At 37.2% G+C, this 17,433-nt stretch overlaps 1 protein-coding gene and 1 pseudogene across 1 annotated transcript; both read right to left on the bottom strand.

The window, feature by feature from the left end:
- Nucleotides 1-240: 240 nt before the first annotated feature.
- On the bottom strand, nt 241-6,318 carry LOC137710645 (kinesin-like protein KIN-8B). The gene is made up of 14 exons (XM_088686512.1): nt 5,842-6,318; nt 5,687-5,758; nt 5,443-5,559; nt 5,203-5,291; nt 4,749-4,893; nt 4,565-4,660; nt 4,253-4,344; nt 3,484-3,732; nt 3,246-3,396; nt 2,757-2,819; nt 2,438-2,674; nt 1,980-2,084; nt 1,766-1,879; nt 241-1,449 (listed from the first exon to the last, which is right to left on the bottom strand). Exons 1-14 carry the CDS (start codon nt 5,887-5,889, stop codon nt 907-909), a joined length of 2,121 nt encoding a protein of 706 aa, XP_088542638.1. The 5' UTR covers nt 5,890-6,318; the 3' UTR covers nt 241-906.
- Nucleotides 6,319-12,676: 6,358 nt separating this feature from the next.
- LOC137708989 (uncharacterized) lies at nt 12,677-16,237 on the bottom strand (annotated as a pseudogene).
- Between the last annotated feature and the right edge of the window lie 1,196 nt (nt 16,238-17,433).

The raw sequence follows: 17,433 nt of genomic DNA, 5'->3' as shown, positions 1-17,433 counted from the left end.
GCCCACAAATTCCCCTTCCACTTAACAATTAATGTAAAGTAAAGTTGAGAAGGGAATAGAAAGGAAGGAAAATCAACATGGGAATTTTTAACATCAACACCTAAACCAGTCAACAATTGTGTAAGTTTCCTAAATACCTATTTTCCTCCCCTGCACACCCATGTTTAATTGTGGGGAAGAATATGGATGTGTAGAACGGGCAAATGGGCGTGCAAAAATCATCACCCAAAAAGAAAAGGATTCACTTAAAAGTAACTGTGCACTTTCTCACTCACACAAAAGTACTTCCAATTTTGAACAAACGAACTAATTAGCACACAGCAAAGTAGTAATAAGTTTGATAATCAGCCGGGCATGTTCATAACATATGTACACAGCACCAGAACCACATTCCGCGAGTCGGAGTGTCAGAAGACTCAGACATACCCATTTTAACTGGCCTCCTTCATTTCTCTTCTTCCTCCTATCCAAAACCCCCATCTCTTAACATTAAGTCAGTAAAATCACCTGCCAAGTTAACCTTACAGAGACCGTAAATCTACTACACACGTGTACATGCAGGGAAGAAGATGGCAGACAAAAACGATAAGGGAAGATAAGGGGTAAAACTTAGATACAAGGAGAATGAGGCTACCGAAGATTAGAAGGGAGGCCTGGGTGTCAGAGTTATCGGAACCAAAAGAACGTGGGATAAATCTGAGCAGTTGGAAGGTTTAGACTTTCTGTATTTTGACCTTGTTTGAATGGGCTATACGCGTACCTTGAATTGTACCACATGGCCTACATATAAATCTACTTGGCTAACAAGCACTCCACCAGGATAATCATGTGCAAATACCTTGTTCTGCTTGGTAAAATCAATACTGAGATGCCGCTGGTATACAGATTTCACTATCTGCTGAAGCTTCAGTTCTGTCTCACTGGATATGATTTTTGCAAATCTTGAGGATGTTTATCCATAGTTCCAAACCACGAACTTGACCTTCCACCAACCCAGTGCTCACTACTTGTCCTTGTACACATACAGGCTGGAGGAGAATGGTCATGTGACAGTAAATAATATGAACTGTGGTGTTCCTCTCTGCAAAAGGACGGAGTCAAATCCAAATGCCCCTGGGGAAATGACCTCAGACCTAACTCTTGAGACTGCTGAAAGGTGGAAGATGATCTAGAATACGAATGCCCCATGGCACGACAAGGACCAAAAGAAGCATATTTTCCAGAATCCAAATCTGGTGATTGCTCCCTAACAGAAAGGCCCAGATGGGGTGTCGTTGTAGAGTCTTCTTCTATTGTTATTCCCTTCTTAGATGCAAGGTCCATGATCTGTCTCTCATCAAGTCCTAACCCCATAAGCAAGTCCCACATGTTTCTCAGTGCTTCCCGCAGGCTGTTAATCACTTGATCCCTCATTGCCATTTCAAATTGAAGCTCAGTATTTGCCATTCCCTATATTAATTGAAGTAAAACTGTTACGCCTAACAGAAAGTTTACCGCCAATATGTAAATCTGAGAAATTGAGCAACTCATAACAGTTAGCAGTATGCTAATGCAACTCTTAAGAATTTCTTAAGAAAAATTGTGTCATTGGCATTAGATAAACATTTATCTTGAGAGAAATAAAATCTACACCAGTGATCTTGCTCAAGTTTTTTTAGTAACGAGTTTCAAATAAATGCATATTCAACTCAAAACAGTCATTTACTAATTTATTTTGTCAAGGTCCATTATATGTATATTCAGTCTGGGTTTAATATCAACTCACCAAGAGCCTGTATTGACTAAGAATACGCAAGTACGTTTTATTTCCATTGTTACTAATGGCCTCCTCAATCATATTTTGAAGATGGCATCGATGCTTCTCATTTGCTTCGATTTCCTACAAAAAGTAGAGTTGGTAACTTGGCAATAAAATCAAAAGCTGATAAAGTTCAATTTTTTTTTGTGAGTTTGACTACAGTCTACAGCTGAGATATTACCATATGGTAATTAACACCAGCTTCATCATTGTCACGGATGTTATCCAAAATAACTTGCCGCCTCATTCTCATGGCCTCTAAAATTTCACTATCGTTTCCAATAGCCTGTAACACAGAAGAGGTACTCATGAATTAGTTCATATTATCAGTAAAAGAAAAAAAATATTATCTCAGAATTATCAATAATCATATCATATTCAGTAAATAAATGCAAGAAAGTTAACATAACTTCATCTCCAGATCTGTTTGAACCTACAAAACCTCTTTACAAAACAAGGAGAGTGGGAACAAAAAGAACTTAACAGTCCATAACAAAGTTGTTTCTCAGGAATGTCATGGCTTTTCTTCGGAGCAGAAACTCTGAACTGATTGAGATGAATTGTAGGTGCCAAAAGACATAATGTGCAGAATACAAACTTTTTTTTCGTAAAGCTGCATTGTAAGTGGGACACTCTAACCTGTTGTTTTGCTATAGCATCATCAAGATGTTGGAGTTCAATCCGGTTACGAAGGTTGGTTTCCTCAAGCTCAAATGATGCCTTCTGTAAGTTTATCCTTTCCTGAACATTTTCACTGGTTTCATGGCTCAAAATATTCAACCAAGAAAGTTCATCGTCTGCAGCATTTTCAACAGGTTTGACACTTAGCTGTGATTCCTTTTCAGCTAGTTCCTTTCTCAATTGACAAACCTCAATCTGCAATCCGAAATAGGTTATCTTCCAAGAAAATAAAAATTATAAATAAAATCCAATAGATCAAACGAATTCAACCACTCACCTGAAGACTGTCAATCATTTGTTGGTAGTCTGATACATGAGTATCAATAGTGCCAATGTTTTTCTGTGAAGTAAACGTACGTGGTTGTTCTTAGAAATTCAGTGCATATATAAAAGTACCAGTCTAGCCAGTGATACACAAGTACAAGAAAAGGAATTTTCTGCAAATCCAACAAATTAGTGCATAGAAACCCATATGAAAGATAAAATTGGCAGTTAAACTAAGGCAATATGCAGCATAGACAAATCAATCAACAAAGAACCACATGCAAGTATGCAACCTAAGTGGAAAGCTAAAGCACAATACCAATTTTAAAATCTTAATTTCTTAACAGCTTACTACAAATGAGACCGTGACAGATTAGCAGATTGATTAATCTATCATAGAATGAAAACTGAACATTAATTGTCCTCAATGTGGAATTGGACTATCACTTAATCATGTTTTGATGATCCAAAATGAATGTCTTCATGCATATTTGGCTCTCACCTGGATGTGTGTCTTTATTTCCTTTGCTCGATCAGCATATTTCATGGTATTCACAGTGTGATGATACTGACTGTCCACAGGGGATACAGTTGCAACCATGATCGTTTGAGAATTGCCACTCAAACCATCCTTGAGTATTCGTGTCAATTTGCTGCAAACTAATTACATTAACTACATTCGCAGGAAGCTAACTACGGCGGCAGGGAGGACTTCAGGATTAAAAATTACAATCATATACCTATTACGGTAAGGAACATAAGCAAGACCCTTCTTTTGCTGTTTCCCAAGTGCATTTATGCAGTTTGCTAAGGCAAGAAGTGAACGGTTAATATTTGCTCCATCCCTTAACTTTTGGCCTCCACTGTTTGTTTCCAAAGCTCGTTCGCTACCAGCAAGATCCACAAGTGCGAGTTTTCCTTGCATTACTTGATTACGGTACTTGTTTCTCTGTTTTCTTTTTACTTTTATTTCCAGCACTGCATGTGATCTGGTTAATGGGAAAAACTTTGTATGAATAATAAGGTTACACTTTATTTTCAAAATTTAGAGTGGTTTTGCTGATTTTGGTGGAAATATTAAAAATGATAGCACCTATTACTTGAAACCGGTTGTTACTAGTATTGTAACTTCTGTGATCTGCATTCAATTTTAAAATATCCTTAACTTCTGAAAATAAACTCCACATAGAATATTCTATTATATTTGATGCAGTACATTTTAAATAGTTGAAAATGTGATTCACTGTTTGAAACAAATCATATGCAAGTATAACCAAAACATCTGACCACAGAAGGGTTCATAGAACCTATTGAACACGCACCTAAACCTAACAAAGCTATCCAGTTGTTGGTACCTAAGGTATGGTTGAATCTGTATAGAAGGTTTAGAGCAATGAAATCGGAAGAACAGTGGTTTCCAAGTACAGCCTACTGTCCAAAGCATGATAAAACTCAAATGGACAACAATGATAATGGTATGTCCACAGCGCACAAGTGAATTCAGCCTACCTAGAAGATGTTGTATTAGCCTCTGTACTTTCAGTTTTCCGTCGGCTATTCCCCAAGTTTAAGAGTTCAAGAATCTTATCGGCTGATTGTACCTGAATAAGTAAGACAATTCACAATGGATGAGTAAGAATCCTTCCCATAGTACACAATTGGTTAGTCCAATTCAAGAACCGTTTTCATAGTAGTACTAGAAAGAGACCCAAAAGAACTAACAAATTACATTTAACAAATGGAAAAATAAAAATACGGAAAAAGATTGACAATTATTCACAGATAGTCAAAACAGATGCAAATAGATGGCTAAGTGTCAACCTTGATACACCTCAGCCCAGCAACAATTACTCCTTGCTCTGGGTCCTCTCTGAGTTCCAAATGGCCGGATGACTTTTCAAGCAAATCATAGATGACCTAAATAAATAAAATATGAAACATCTTTTTAAAAAAGAACACAGGCGTTGTTAATAAATTAAATTTCTTCACAAGTTGCACGTCCCACCTCATTGTAGACTTCAAGATAGGAACAGGTAACTTCAAATTCATCAGAGCTCTTGTCCTTCTTTATTAGATCAAAAATTGTATGCAGACTGAGAACCATGAGTCCTGGATCATCTTGTGTCCCGACCATCATATAAGTTTTACCACTGGAAATGTACAGAGAAATTTTAAGACATTCTGGAGGATATCCAGGAATGGATAATGCAAATCATGAATGGTGAGATCATACGCCGAAAGAAAGCATCCCGATTTTACTTATATGGTTCTTTTGAACTCGCACATCTAGACGTTGACCTAATTAATAACCTTTGTCAAATACGCAATGTCTAGATTTTTGAGTGATGGTGAAGGGATGAGTTGCAAAAAATGCAAATTGCTTCAACTGGTAAAGTCAAGCAAAACCTTGAGACCATGAGAGGTGAAAAATAAAAAACAAGAATATATCGCTTTAGTACCTCCCGGTAGAACCGTATGCAAACACAGTTGCATTGAGACCATGAACAACCCCAGAGATCACGGAAGATATGCATTTTGTGTAGACATCCTGGATATATTAAACATTGTCAAGACATATACTTTACCTAGAAGCAACCAAAAAATATAGAAACTATACTAAATCAAAGTGCTTCAAGCAGATATATACACCATAACTAATCATGAGAAATAAAAAAGCATAAGATTCAGTACTCATGTACCAAATTAGAAGAAACCGGATCAAACGCATGATCAAAACAATACTTCTTTTCCTTTGTTCGATTCTGTATTCGTTCAAGGTAGTCCTTTGACAGATCAGGATCTAACACAAGCACCTCCTACAAGTAAAAATTTCAAAGTCCACATCAATACATAAATATATTTGTACACACACACACACATATATATATATATATAATAATATCATTCAAATTAGACAAATTCTAAGTCTAAGCCAGCACAAACCTTATTGTCAATCACTCGAACAATGTCGCGGCCGCGCTCTCTCTGCCTAAACGGCCTGCATTTCACAGCAACCTGCAGCAATGCGAGCTCGAAATCAATTACCTGAACCAAGGCAATGCAATGCCCATGAAATTTACACAGCAGCAAATACTAACCGTGAGTGTTGTAGTTTTCTTCGTCGCCGGAGCTCTAATGCTCGGCATGTTTGATCAACATCGGTTTCCCACACCACCACAGCTTCCGCCCCCAGCACCACCACCACTAAAACCCTTGGATCGAAGCAGATCAAAGCAGCTAAATTTCAGAGTCTTCGTTTTCCAAAATTCAAGCAAATTTAAAATTCTCTAAGCTTTTGAAATCGCATTTGCTCCGGATTCCTTCAAAATTCCTCTAGATTTCAGGAAATGACAATTTGTTCGGACATCGAAGAGCGAGAAGACGTGGGACGAACGATTCAAGGGCGCGTTGCGGGAGAGAAAAGGACAAAATCTCTGTCAGCTAAGAGGGGAAAATACTCGGTGCTCTCCGGCGTATCGTAGTAAGATAACGTATTAAATGGGACCGGCTGGTTACTGCTCAGGGCAATTAACGCGGGTAAATGAGATGGGACTCGAGAAGGGAAGGAGAGAGGGCCGCCGTTCAACAAGAAGAAGAAACGGATGAAACAGTGAGGTGGAGGTTCGTGGAATGATTTCGACCGTTGGTTTGTTTGGAGAGTTTTTTTTGTTTTTGTTTTTAACAGACAATATTATCTATAGAATAGTAGACTAAGTTTCTCAATGAGTTGGTAATGATGTAGTTTATATTCGTTTTTTTATCAAGAATCGAACCTAAGACCTCTCATTTACTAGTAAAAAAGAATATCACTAAACCGTAAGACTAAGTGATTGTTTGGAGAGTGTTTAGAATGGGAGTTTTAGGATTTCTTTGGGGTCTCCTCCTCATGGTATTCCTTCTCAATTCTCACATTTGAAGGTCTTAAGTTCAACTTTCTTTGATAGCGTGCTTGATATCAATTTATCCTCTAAAAAGGGAAAAGGAAAGCCATGTGAAGGAGATGGTAATCTTGGCTTGAGTTGCATGCACGGGTGTTTGGGAAAGTTTGTGAATCCACGTATGGAACTTTTTCAAAAATTATTTTGGTTTTGCATGTTTCTTTTTAAGTCTTAACATTATTGGGAGTTTTTTTTTTTTTTTTTTTTCAAACTATAACTCTGGCCACTCAATATTACGGTATTTCTCTTTATATGTAAGTGAAATATCTTAGATTTGATTCTCGTCAAAAGTGAATTTGAACCATTGTTACTCAAAAAAAAAAAAAAAAAAAAAAATCTTAGCCTCCTCGTTTAACTATTTGAATTCTAAATTATATACCTTATAATGACCTAAAGAAATAATCTCAAAGAGTTGACTTAGTGGAAAGTAAACAAAGATTTGAAACTTCTAACTTGAGTTCGAACTCTTACTAAAACATTCCGTGGGTCAGTGGTGCCATATCTCTTCATATGATATCAAAGCGGATATTAAATGTAAATTACGCCACTTAGTCAAAAACCTTAAGCTGGTATATATCTCTTCAATATATAGAGTAATTTAACATATGGTCTATTAACAAGGTGTGGGTCCAAAACCTTAAGCTGGTAGATTTAGTCGAAATATTTTCTTTTACTAATTTAGGTCTAGTTTCAAAATTGAGAAAATAATTACTGTTGGTAGAATTGTGTCCTTCCAAGCATATGACTGAAAAATAACTCAAAATATAGCGTAAATTACAATTTGTCTCTTTTAAGCTTTCGTCCAATTTCATATTCATGCATCTTTTAAAATTATATAACAACTCGTGATTTTCGTATCAATTTTGTACAAGCATTAAAATATATGTTAAGTTAACCGTTCAATGATGGCGTGACAAATATAGGGCTTATAAGCTTTGGTGGCATGACAATCAAATTTGTCTATATGAGAATGTTAAGGGGACTATCTCAAAGTGGAACTCTTTATGATTCTTTACCACCTTGTGTTTTGGCACAATGTTTTATAATATTGTTATAAAAATTGACATTAAACTATAAGGTGACAAAGAGTCTAAAAAAAATCTCACTTTTGAGATAGCTCACTTAGCATTTATCTTGTCTACATAGATAAAATAATAAGTACAAAACAAATAAATTAAAAAAATAAAAATAAAAAGACCAAAATTTGCACCATCTCTGTTGGACGCAGGATCTGCACACAACCTCCCCAGAAAATAGGTGAGGAACTCTTGTTAATTTAAAAGTACCTTAGTCAAGCCTTGAGTAGACTCTTAGGTTCTTTTGTGAAAGTGATTGTTTTAGACGTACCATTGTTGACCAAGACTAATAGATTGTTTAGTTTTTGTATGGGTTCAACTTTCTTTTTATTCTCCCGAATTTAATAAATGAAGATATACTCTATAATCAAACATATCTTAATTCAGTTACGAGTTTGTAAACACGCCATAAGAGTGTCATCATCTCAGCAGCCCATTCTATATTTCTAACATCCCCTTTGAACGTTTTTTTCTTCTTCTACATGCGAAAGAATGTTGAGGATATGTCTCATTTGGCGTGTACATGTTAGGAATCAATTAAATTAAAAACTGATGTCCAAATGTGTCCAGGACAAGACCGGCTGGACGTATTAAGAAGCTTCATATTGTTATAAAAAGGTCAAAGTTAGAGGAATAACCTTTTTAATTGTAGGTGCAAGGTAGATGTAAATGCCACACTAAAACTATAACACAAGAGGATAACAAATAAAAGGTAGAGAAATAGATGATGTTACTGATATTTCTCTCTCGTTTTCTTCTTCTTATATTTTCTGTATCTTGAAAACATATGGAGTGCTCTATTTATGGAGCAACTCCAAACTGATGCAGTTAATGCATTTTGAAACTTACGACACTTCCTTTGACAATACAATTTCTATGTATTTTCATATTCAACTTTCACTTTGCATGGGCATTGAAAACTTATGCCCATGCTGAAGAATTCTGCTAATGAACTGTGGGCATTCATTGCCATCAGACTTTTCAACACTCCCCCTTGGATGCCCACATATCAACATGAGTTGCCTCGTTAAAACCTTGCTTAGAAAAACCCAGTGGGAAAAAACCATAGCGAAGGAAAAAGAGTACAACTTTTCCTGGATCGTTGATATAGTGTCAAGTATGCTTATGTTGCCTCGTTAAAACCTTGATAGGAAAAACCTAGTGGGAAAAATCCTAATCGAAGGAAAAAGAGTACAACAAGCATGTATCATGGATACTCCCCCTGATATGTATCTCCCCCTGATTCCGCTTTCTCCAAATTTAGCTGTTTGGTAAGTCGACGTAATCCGATGCCTTGCACTAACTTCTGAAATGTGCACTTTAGTAGAGATTTGGTGAACAAGTCTGCCAGATTTTCATTTGAACGGATTTGTCTGACTTCAATAACTTTAGCCTTCTGAAGCTCATGAGCACTGAAAAACTTTGGAGATATGTGTTTAGTATTATCGCCCTTGATGAATCCTTCCTTCATTTGGGCAACACAGGCTGCATTATCTTCATGGATGACAGTTGGGTTGTCTGTCTTCGAAGCTAGACCGCATGAATTCCGAATATGATGAATCATTGATCTTAACCAAGAGCATTCACGACTTGCTTCATGTAAAGCAAGTATTTTTGAATGATTTTGAAGATGTAGCAACTAATGTTTGCTTAGTTGAGCGCCATGAGATTGTTGTATCTCTATTCTTAAACACATATCCAGTTTGTGAGTGGGCCTTATGCGGATCAGAGAAGAAACCAGCATCTGCTTATCCAACAAGGACCTGGTCATTTGTGGAGTTCTTTGAGTAAAAGAGACCCATGTCTGTTGTCCCACGAAGGTATCGCAATACATCTTTGATACCCTTCCAATGGCGAATTGTTGGAGCAGAGCTATACCTTGCTAACAAGTTAACTAGAAAAGCTATATCTGGTCTAGTACATTGTGCTAAATACAGCAAAGCACCCACTGCACTTAGATATGGTACTTCTGGACCAAGGACCAGTTCATCATCTTCTTTTGGACGAAATGGATCTTTCTTAATGTCCAAAGAACGAACGACCATTGGCGTGCTTAGTGGATAAGCCTTGTCCATACCAAATCGCTTCAGAATTTTTTCAATGTAAGCTGATTGGTGGACCAAAATTCCACTAGCACAATGCTCGATTTGCAGGCTGAGACAATATTTTGTTTTTCCAAGGTCTTTCATATCAAATTCGCTTTTCAGATATTCAGCAGTTTTATTGAGCTCTTCAGGAGTTCCAACTAGATTCATATCATCAACATACACTGCCACTATAGCGAATCCAGAATTGGATTTCTTAATGAACACACAAGGGCAAATAACATTGTTGATATACCCTTCTTTGATCAAATACTCACTGAGACGATTATATCACATTCGTCCAAATTGTTTCAGCCCATACAATGATCGCCTTAATTTGATCGAGAGCATACCTCGTGGTTTGTTACTTGTTTCAGACAACTTAAGTCCTTCTGGGACTTTCATATAGATGTCAGTATCTAATTCTCCATATAGATACGCAGTGATGACATCCATAAGTCGCATGTCAAGTCTTTCTGAAACCACTAAACTTATTAAGTAACGGAACGTAATTGCGTCCATTACAGGAGAGTATGTCTCCTCATAATCAATTCCAGGTCTTTGAGGAAAACCTTGTGCAACGAGTCGTGCTTTGTATCTTGCGATCTCGTTTTTCTCATTGCGTTTCCTTGTGAATACCCATTTGTAACCCACAAGGTTTACACTAGGCGGGGTTTGGACTACTGGTCCAAAAACATTCCGCCTTTCCAAGGAATTTAATTCTGCCTGGATTGCATCTTTCCACTTAGGCCAATCCTGTCTCTGTTTGCATTCATCAACAGAGCGGGGCTCAATATCATCACTTAAGATGATTTTAGTGGCTACTGCAAATGCAAACATATCATCGATGATTATTTCATTCTGATTCCACAATTCATTTGTACATGCATAATTTATAGAGATTTCTTTGCTTTCATGTACTTCTGTCTCTTCAGGGACATATGTCTCATCAAGGACATTTTCTTTTTCTGGAAGTCCAGAATCATGAATTGTGGATGTATCATTCATTTTCTCTTCCTGAATGATTTCATTTGGATTCAGTTGTGCCCTCGACTTTCTCTTTCGAGGGACTGAATCTTTTGAACCTTGGGGTCTACCACGCTTCAGGCGTGCACCCGATGAATCATTCGCTGCCACTTTATTTTGTCCAACAGGGACATCAATTCTTGCAGTTGCATTTGCAGCTGGTATATGTGATTTTGTCACTTTCATAGCATCATTAAATGCATCTGGCATTTGATTGGCAATGCTTTGAAGATGAATGATCCTTCCCACTTCATTTTCACATTGAATGCTGCGAGGAACAAAATGAGACAAGGTCATATCAGTTCTTTCCGTTCTTCTGGAACGGTCTTTTCTCCCCCTAACGACGGGAAAATTGTCTCATCAAAGTGACAATCAGCAAAACGAGTTGTAAACATATCACCTGTCAAGGGTTCCAAATATCTAATGATAGATGGTGAATCAAAACCCACGTAAATTCCCAGTCTACGCTGAGGTCCCATTTTAGTGCGTTGCGGCGGTGCAATAGGCACATAAACAGCACAACCAAAGACTCGTAAATGGGAAATGTTTGGCTGATGTCCAAAAACGAGTTGTACTGAAAAGTATTGATGGTTGGCTATAGGTCTCAATCGAACCAATGATGCAGCATGTAAAATGGCATGTCCCCATGCAGAAACTGGTAATTTGGTTTCATAAGCAGAGTGCGAGCTATTAACTGAAGTCGCTTGATCAATGCTTCTGCTAAACCATTTTGAGTATGGACATGAGGAACAGGGTGTTCAACATCAATGCCCAAAGTCATGCAATAATCATCAAAGGTTTGAGATGTAAATTCACCAGCATTATCAAGTCGGATTGACTTAATGGGATAATCTGGGAACTGTGCTCGTAACTTAATTATTTGAGCAAGAAGTCTCGCAAAGGCTACATTCCGAGTAGACAAGAGACAAACATGTGACCATCGGGTAGATGCATCAACCAAAACCATAAAATATCGAAATGGTCCACATGATGGTTGAATAGGCCCACAAATATCCCCTTGAATTCTTTGCAGAAATGATGGGGATTCAGCATCAACCTTTAGTTGAGATGGTCTAATTACCAACTTCCCTTGAGAACAAGCTTTGCAAGGGTTATCATTTGAGGCAGCAATGCGTCTGCTCACTAATGGATGTCCATTAGAGTTGGTACTGATCCTACGCATCATGGTAGATCCTGGATGACCCAGACGGTCATGCCAAAACATGTAAACTTTTGAATCAATGAACTTCTGGTTCATGACAGTATGTGATTCAATTGTCCTTATGTATGTATAATACAATCCACTCGACATACCACGCAACTTCTCCAATATACGTTTCTGGGTATCATTGGAGGTAATGCATAGATACTCCACATTTTCTGCACTTTTTGTTTCAATGTGGTATCCATTTAAACGTATGTCTTTGAAACTCAACAAATTTCGAGTAGATCGAGTAGCATACAATGCATTTTGTATGGACAATATTGTTCCATTTGGTAACATAATCTGGGCTTGCCCTGAACCTTGAATTACATCTGAAGGTCCTGATATTGTTGTTACCCCTACTCTTGTAGGTATTAAGCTTGAGAAACACTTTCGATCACGAAGTATTGTATGTGTGGTTGCACTGTCTGCAAGACAAATATCTCCGCCATTTCTCATGTTCTGAGAATAACCACAGTTTTTATACATGCTCTCTGAATAAGAGAATCAGAGTTAAAAGCAAGTTATAACAAGAAAATTTACATGCCACTTTTATTGAATTTGAAAATACTACAAGTTCAGCATAATAAAAGTACATCAATGTTTTAATCGGACCGGTATACTTCATTTCCCCTTTCCACAATAAAGTCTGGAACATCTAGATGAGTTGTGTTCAACTGCCCTGATAAGTCAAACACTGGATCAGGTATATCCATTGGTATAGCCTGGTCGTATAGCCTGGTCGAGAAAATTGGTCTCGACACCCTTCTCCTTGAGGGAAGCTTGATACAAATCCACTAGATGTTTTGGGGTACGACAAGTACACGCCCAATGCCCATTGCCACAACACCTATGGCAGGCTCCTTCAGAGTTCCTAGGAGTATTGTTCATATGAGCTTTACCTTTGTGGCGATTCGCATTTTTGAAGTTCGGGCCTGAATTATGCCTCGGAACCTGGTTGTGAAACTAAACTCCATGGTTCTTGTCTTTCCTATTCCATCGACCTCGCTTGTGGCCACGTCCTCGTTTATGATTATCACCACCAGAAGATGTGGCGTTCACTTCGAGGGAAACAACATTCACTTCTGGGAATGGTGCAGATCCAGTAGGTCGGGAATGATGGTTTTTCATCAGGAGCTCATTATTCTGTTCAGCTACTAAGAGCACAGATATCAGCTGGTTGTACTCAGTGTAGCCTCGCGCTCTATACTGCTGCTGCAAGAGCATGTTGGAGGCATGAAATGTGCTGAGAGTCTTTTCCAGCATATGTTCCTCATTAATAATGTCCCCACAGAGCTTCATCTGAGAGGTAATTCTGAAAAATGCAGAATTGTATTCTGCCACTGACTTGAAGTCTTGGATCCTCAGATGAGTCCACTCATAGCGGGCCCTTGGAAAAATCACCGTTATCTGGTGATTGTATCTGTTTCTCAAGGCATTCCAGAGAGCTAACGGATCTTCAACCGTTAAGTACTCGCTCTTTAGCGCCTCATCAAGATGGCGGCGAATGAAAATCATGGCCTTTGCCCGATCTTGAAAGGATGAGTTGCTCCCTTCCCTGATGGTATCTCCAAGATTCCCTGCTTCCAGATGGATCTTGGTATTCAGTACTCAGGTCAGGTAATTCTTCCCAGTAATATCCAGGGCAGCAAATTCAAGCTTTGCCAAGTTTGCCATTTTCTTTTCTGAAAGAAAATGAGATGTGTAAGAACTTGCAATAATATGTATTTCTAGAGGAATATGATGTTAGAACTTCTGGTTCTTACAAATTTTTCATTTTGATCTTCAGGCCAAAATGATAAGGACTCGAAACTTCTGGCTCGAGATTTTCAGGGTGAATGAGGAGGGCGATTGTACCGCACCATTCTCATTGAAATAATGTAATATAGAATGAGCGATTATTCCGCACCACTCAAGTAACAAGAAAATTAAATATGCAGAGCAGTGTGGGTGATTATACCGCACCACCTAAAATTGCAATGAAATTAAACAGCAGGTAAATTTAAATATGCAGGGTAGGGTGGGCGATTATACCGCTCCACCTAAAACTTGCAGTAAAATTAAATCTGCAGTCCAAGATAGGCGATGATACCGCACCATCTTGGATCGCAGTAAGAATAAATTTGCAGTTCAAGATGGGCGATTGTACCGCACCATCTTGGATTGCAATAAAATTAACATAAATAAATACTAGGTTAGTGATCAATCTCTACACCAAACAAGTAATCAAAGATGTATGTAACCGTTAGATTGAGAACTAAGAGAAGACATGGAGCAAACAGTTCATCGCGAGGGTATACGGTGCAGTTGAGGCAGAGGAAGAAGATGAACAGTAAAAACCTTAAAGGAAACATTTTTTCTTTCTTTCGTTTGTTCAGCGAAGAGAGATGAGAGAATAATTATATTTAGAGACTCGTGCTGATAACGTGTTATAAAAAGGTCAAAGTTAAAGGAATAACCTTTTTAATTGTAGGTGCAAGATAGATGTAAAATGCCACACTAAAACTATAGCACAAGAGGATAACAAATAAAAGGCAGAGAAATAGATGATGTTACTGATATTTCTCTCTCGTTTTCTTCTTCTTATATTTTCTGTATCTTGAAAACATACGGAGTGCTCTATTTATAAAGCAACTCCAAACTGATGCAGTTAATGCATTTTGAAACTTACGACACTTCCTTTGACAATACAATTTCTATGTATTTTCATATTCAACTTTCACTTTGCATGGGCATTGAAAACTTCTGCCCATGCTGAAGAATTCTGCTAATGAACTGTGGGCATTCATTGCCATCAGACTTTTCAACACATATTCTATTTTTCTCCTTTGTTTTTATTTAAGAACTTAATTTTAAAGTGTCACATTATGGTACAGTCCAATTGTATTCTTTTGTTTAAGGTGGTTGGTTTGATTTTTGTCATAAGACGAATTTGAATCAAATTATTATTATTTAGTTAACTTTTGAATTAAATTATTTGGCTAGTCCATTTTAAGGCTTATCCACTCTTCCGTTACTTAGTGTAGATAATATCGTATGTATTTAAAATTTTTTTTTTTTAAGGACTCGTTTAGAAGTGCTTTTAAATTGATTGAAAGCACTTTTAGTAAAATTGAGTTTGGATCCAAAAACACTAAGTTTTTTTTAGAAGAAGCACTGGATATGTATTTTTTTATATGAAACACTTAAAAGTGTTTTTTTTATTATCTACTTGGATTTTTATTAAGGATTAGTTTAAAAAATATTTTTACCAAAAACGCTTTCAATCGTTTTAAAAGCACTTTCAAATAAGCCATAAATCAACGAGAAGAATATGCATATAACAGCAGTGTAATTTTTTTTTTTCATTTTAGTTATGGTAACCAAAGAGATGTCCACACGCATAAGAAGAGACATTCGAACTCGAAAAACAATTAACATGGCTACATCACCCACCGGCCTAATTCACCTTCCTAAATAGATATTTAATGCAGCTTAATCAACTATCAGTACAAAAACCCGTGATTTTTCTCACCTAAACTCTAATTTTGGCTTCAAATCTCTTTACTCAAGGTTTAATCCATAAAAGTACCAACCTCTAATGTTTCTATTTAAAAAAAAAAATAATTTCTATTTATACCATCATTTGTACAATCTTTCCAATGAAGATGGAACCACATGTGTTGGTGGGCACTACCTCTAATAGAGAGAGGGTACAAATAAATAGTAAGTGCAAAACTGGCTACTAATAAAGAGACTCAATTAATCCTGGTATAACTATTTAACTCTAACTCTGATAACATTTTTCTTTCAAATAAATTAATTTAAAATTCACGTAATACAGTCTAGTGATATTCTCTTTACTTGAGAGGTCTTAGATTCGATTTTCACCAAAGGCAAATTTAAACCACATTATTGCTAGCCCATTGTGAGGCTAATTAAGCCCACTCTCACTCTCCCTTAGTATAGATAATATCGTTTGAAGAAAAAATAAAATAACATAAAATAAAATAAAAAACCAATTAAAATCCTTTTAACTCTCAACTGTGGCATAAATTAATGTAGTTGGTGTTTATGCTTTGATCAATCCATTGACGAAGCATCGGACAAGTTGATGAGCCAAAACCTCCAGTTGGGGGCACCCTGAAACCACCAAACCCTTCTCTGGCGTGTCCTCCATCAATCATTTGTTTCTAGTCTGATACACGAGTAGTAGTATGGAGTTAACAATTTCTGTCCACTTAGCAGCATACTATCTTTAAGTCCCCATGCATCCTCAATGATGTTGGGTTTAGTTACTTAGACCACAATGTATCACTGGTCAATCGAAGGTCCTTAAATAAGTTATTTGAGTATTATGCAATCATACTTCTTCAGGTTTTTGTCAAATGGAAACATTACAAATTTATGGCATCAATCTGCTCCTCGTCTTAAATTTTTTATCTTTATTTGTTTTCATTGTATGAATGAGTCAGGAAATTCTACTGAATTTAGCCAAGATGGAATGTTTGGGGTTTCGATGTTGGTCTCCATATGTGGAGGAAATTGGTGTGTTATGGCATTGGGGTTTCAATGGCCAAGTATTTTGGGATCAATTTTGTGGAGTAACTCAGACCATGAAAATTCTTATTTCAAAAGAAAATTGATGAATTGCAGTGCTGCTGCTTTGCATTCTTTTTTGTAGTAGGAAAGCTATCTTAGCTATGATTTTGGCTATTGTAGTTGATAAGGTTCTGATAGCATGCCAAGCATCCTCTGGATATGGGACATATATGTCACATAGGCCATCTTGAACTCGCTGCTATCTTGGTGCAGAAAGATCCTATTCGTGCAGCAGTTTGGGATCCTATGTGCACTCGTCTTGTTGTTTGCTCAAGAAGTTCTCATCTGTACATGTGGACTCCTGGTGATGCCTACAGTGTGAGCATCCCGCCACAACCACAATTTAGCATACTTGATCTGAAATGGAATTCGGATGGAAGTTGTCTCCTCTTGAAGGATAAATAGTTGTTTTGCTGCGCTTCTGTTGTAGTTCTTCTTGAATCGAGTGAATATAGCTCGGATGATGGAGGCAGTTAGCAATTTTTCAGAGTTTATTGTAAAAAATTGTAGAATGTACAATTAAGCAGTTTACCTTGCTCTGCTGGGTACTGCGTTAATGTAGTATTGGATTAGCAGTAGTGCTCATGGAATTAGTGACCTTTCCCTCTCTCATTTGTTTTTCCCTTCATTGGATTAGCAGTAGTGCTCATGGAATGGACTGACTGACTTGCTTCATTGCGAGGGAAGAAATATTTTAATTGCTTAGTTTTATATAGAAATGGTTTTGTTGGATGGTCGGACAATCGGGCGTTACATTTGTTTCTTAATTTCCTGTTGTCTT

The sequence above is a fragment of the Pyrus communis genome, chromosome 15 (assembly GCF_041283825.1).
Source record: "Pyrus communis isolate YQ-2024b chromosome 15, ASM4128382v1, whole genome shotgun sequence".
Taxonomy (NCBI): Eukaryota; Viridiplantae; Streptophyta; class Magnoliopsida; order Rosales; family Rosaceae; genus Pyrus; species Pyrus communis.
The sequence above is the reverse complement of the archived record's forward strand: the minus strand, read 5'-3'. Positions and strand labels throughout refer to the sequence as shown.

What these genes read in the sequence shown, in the direction of transcription:
- LOC137710645 (XM_088686512.1), bottom strand. Translation starts at nt 5,889, where the DNA reads ATGCCGAGCATTAGAGCTCCGGCGACGAAGAAAACTACAACACTCACG. An exon ending in TTCGAGTGATTGACAATAAG is followed by an intron (nt 5,560 to 5,686) that starts GTTTGTGCTGGC and finishes TTTTACTTGTAG; the next exon opens with GAGGTGCTTGTGTTAGATCC. An exon ending in ATCTTGAAGTCTACAATGAG is followed by an intron (nt 4,661 to 4,748) that starts GTGGGACGTGCA and finishes TTATTTATTTAG; the next exon opens with GTCATCTATGATTTGCTTGA.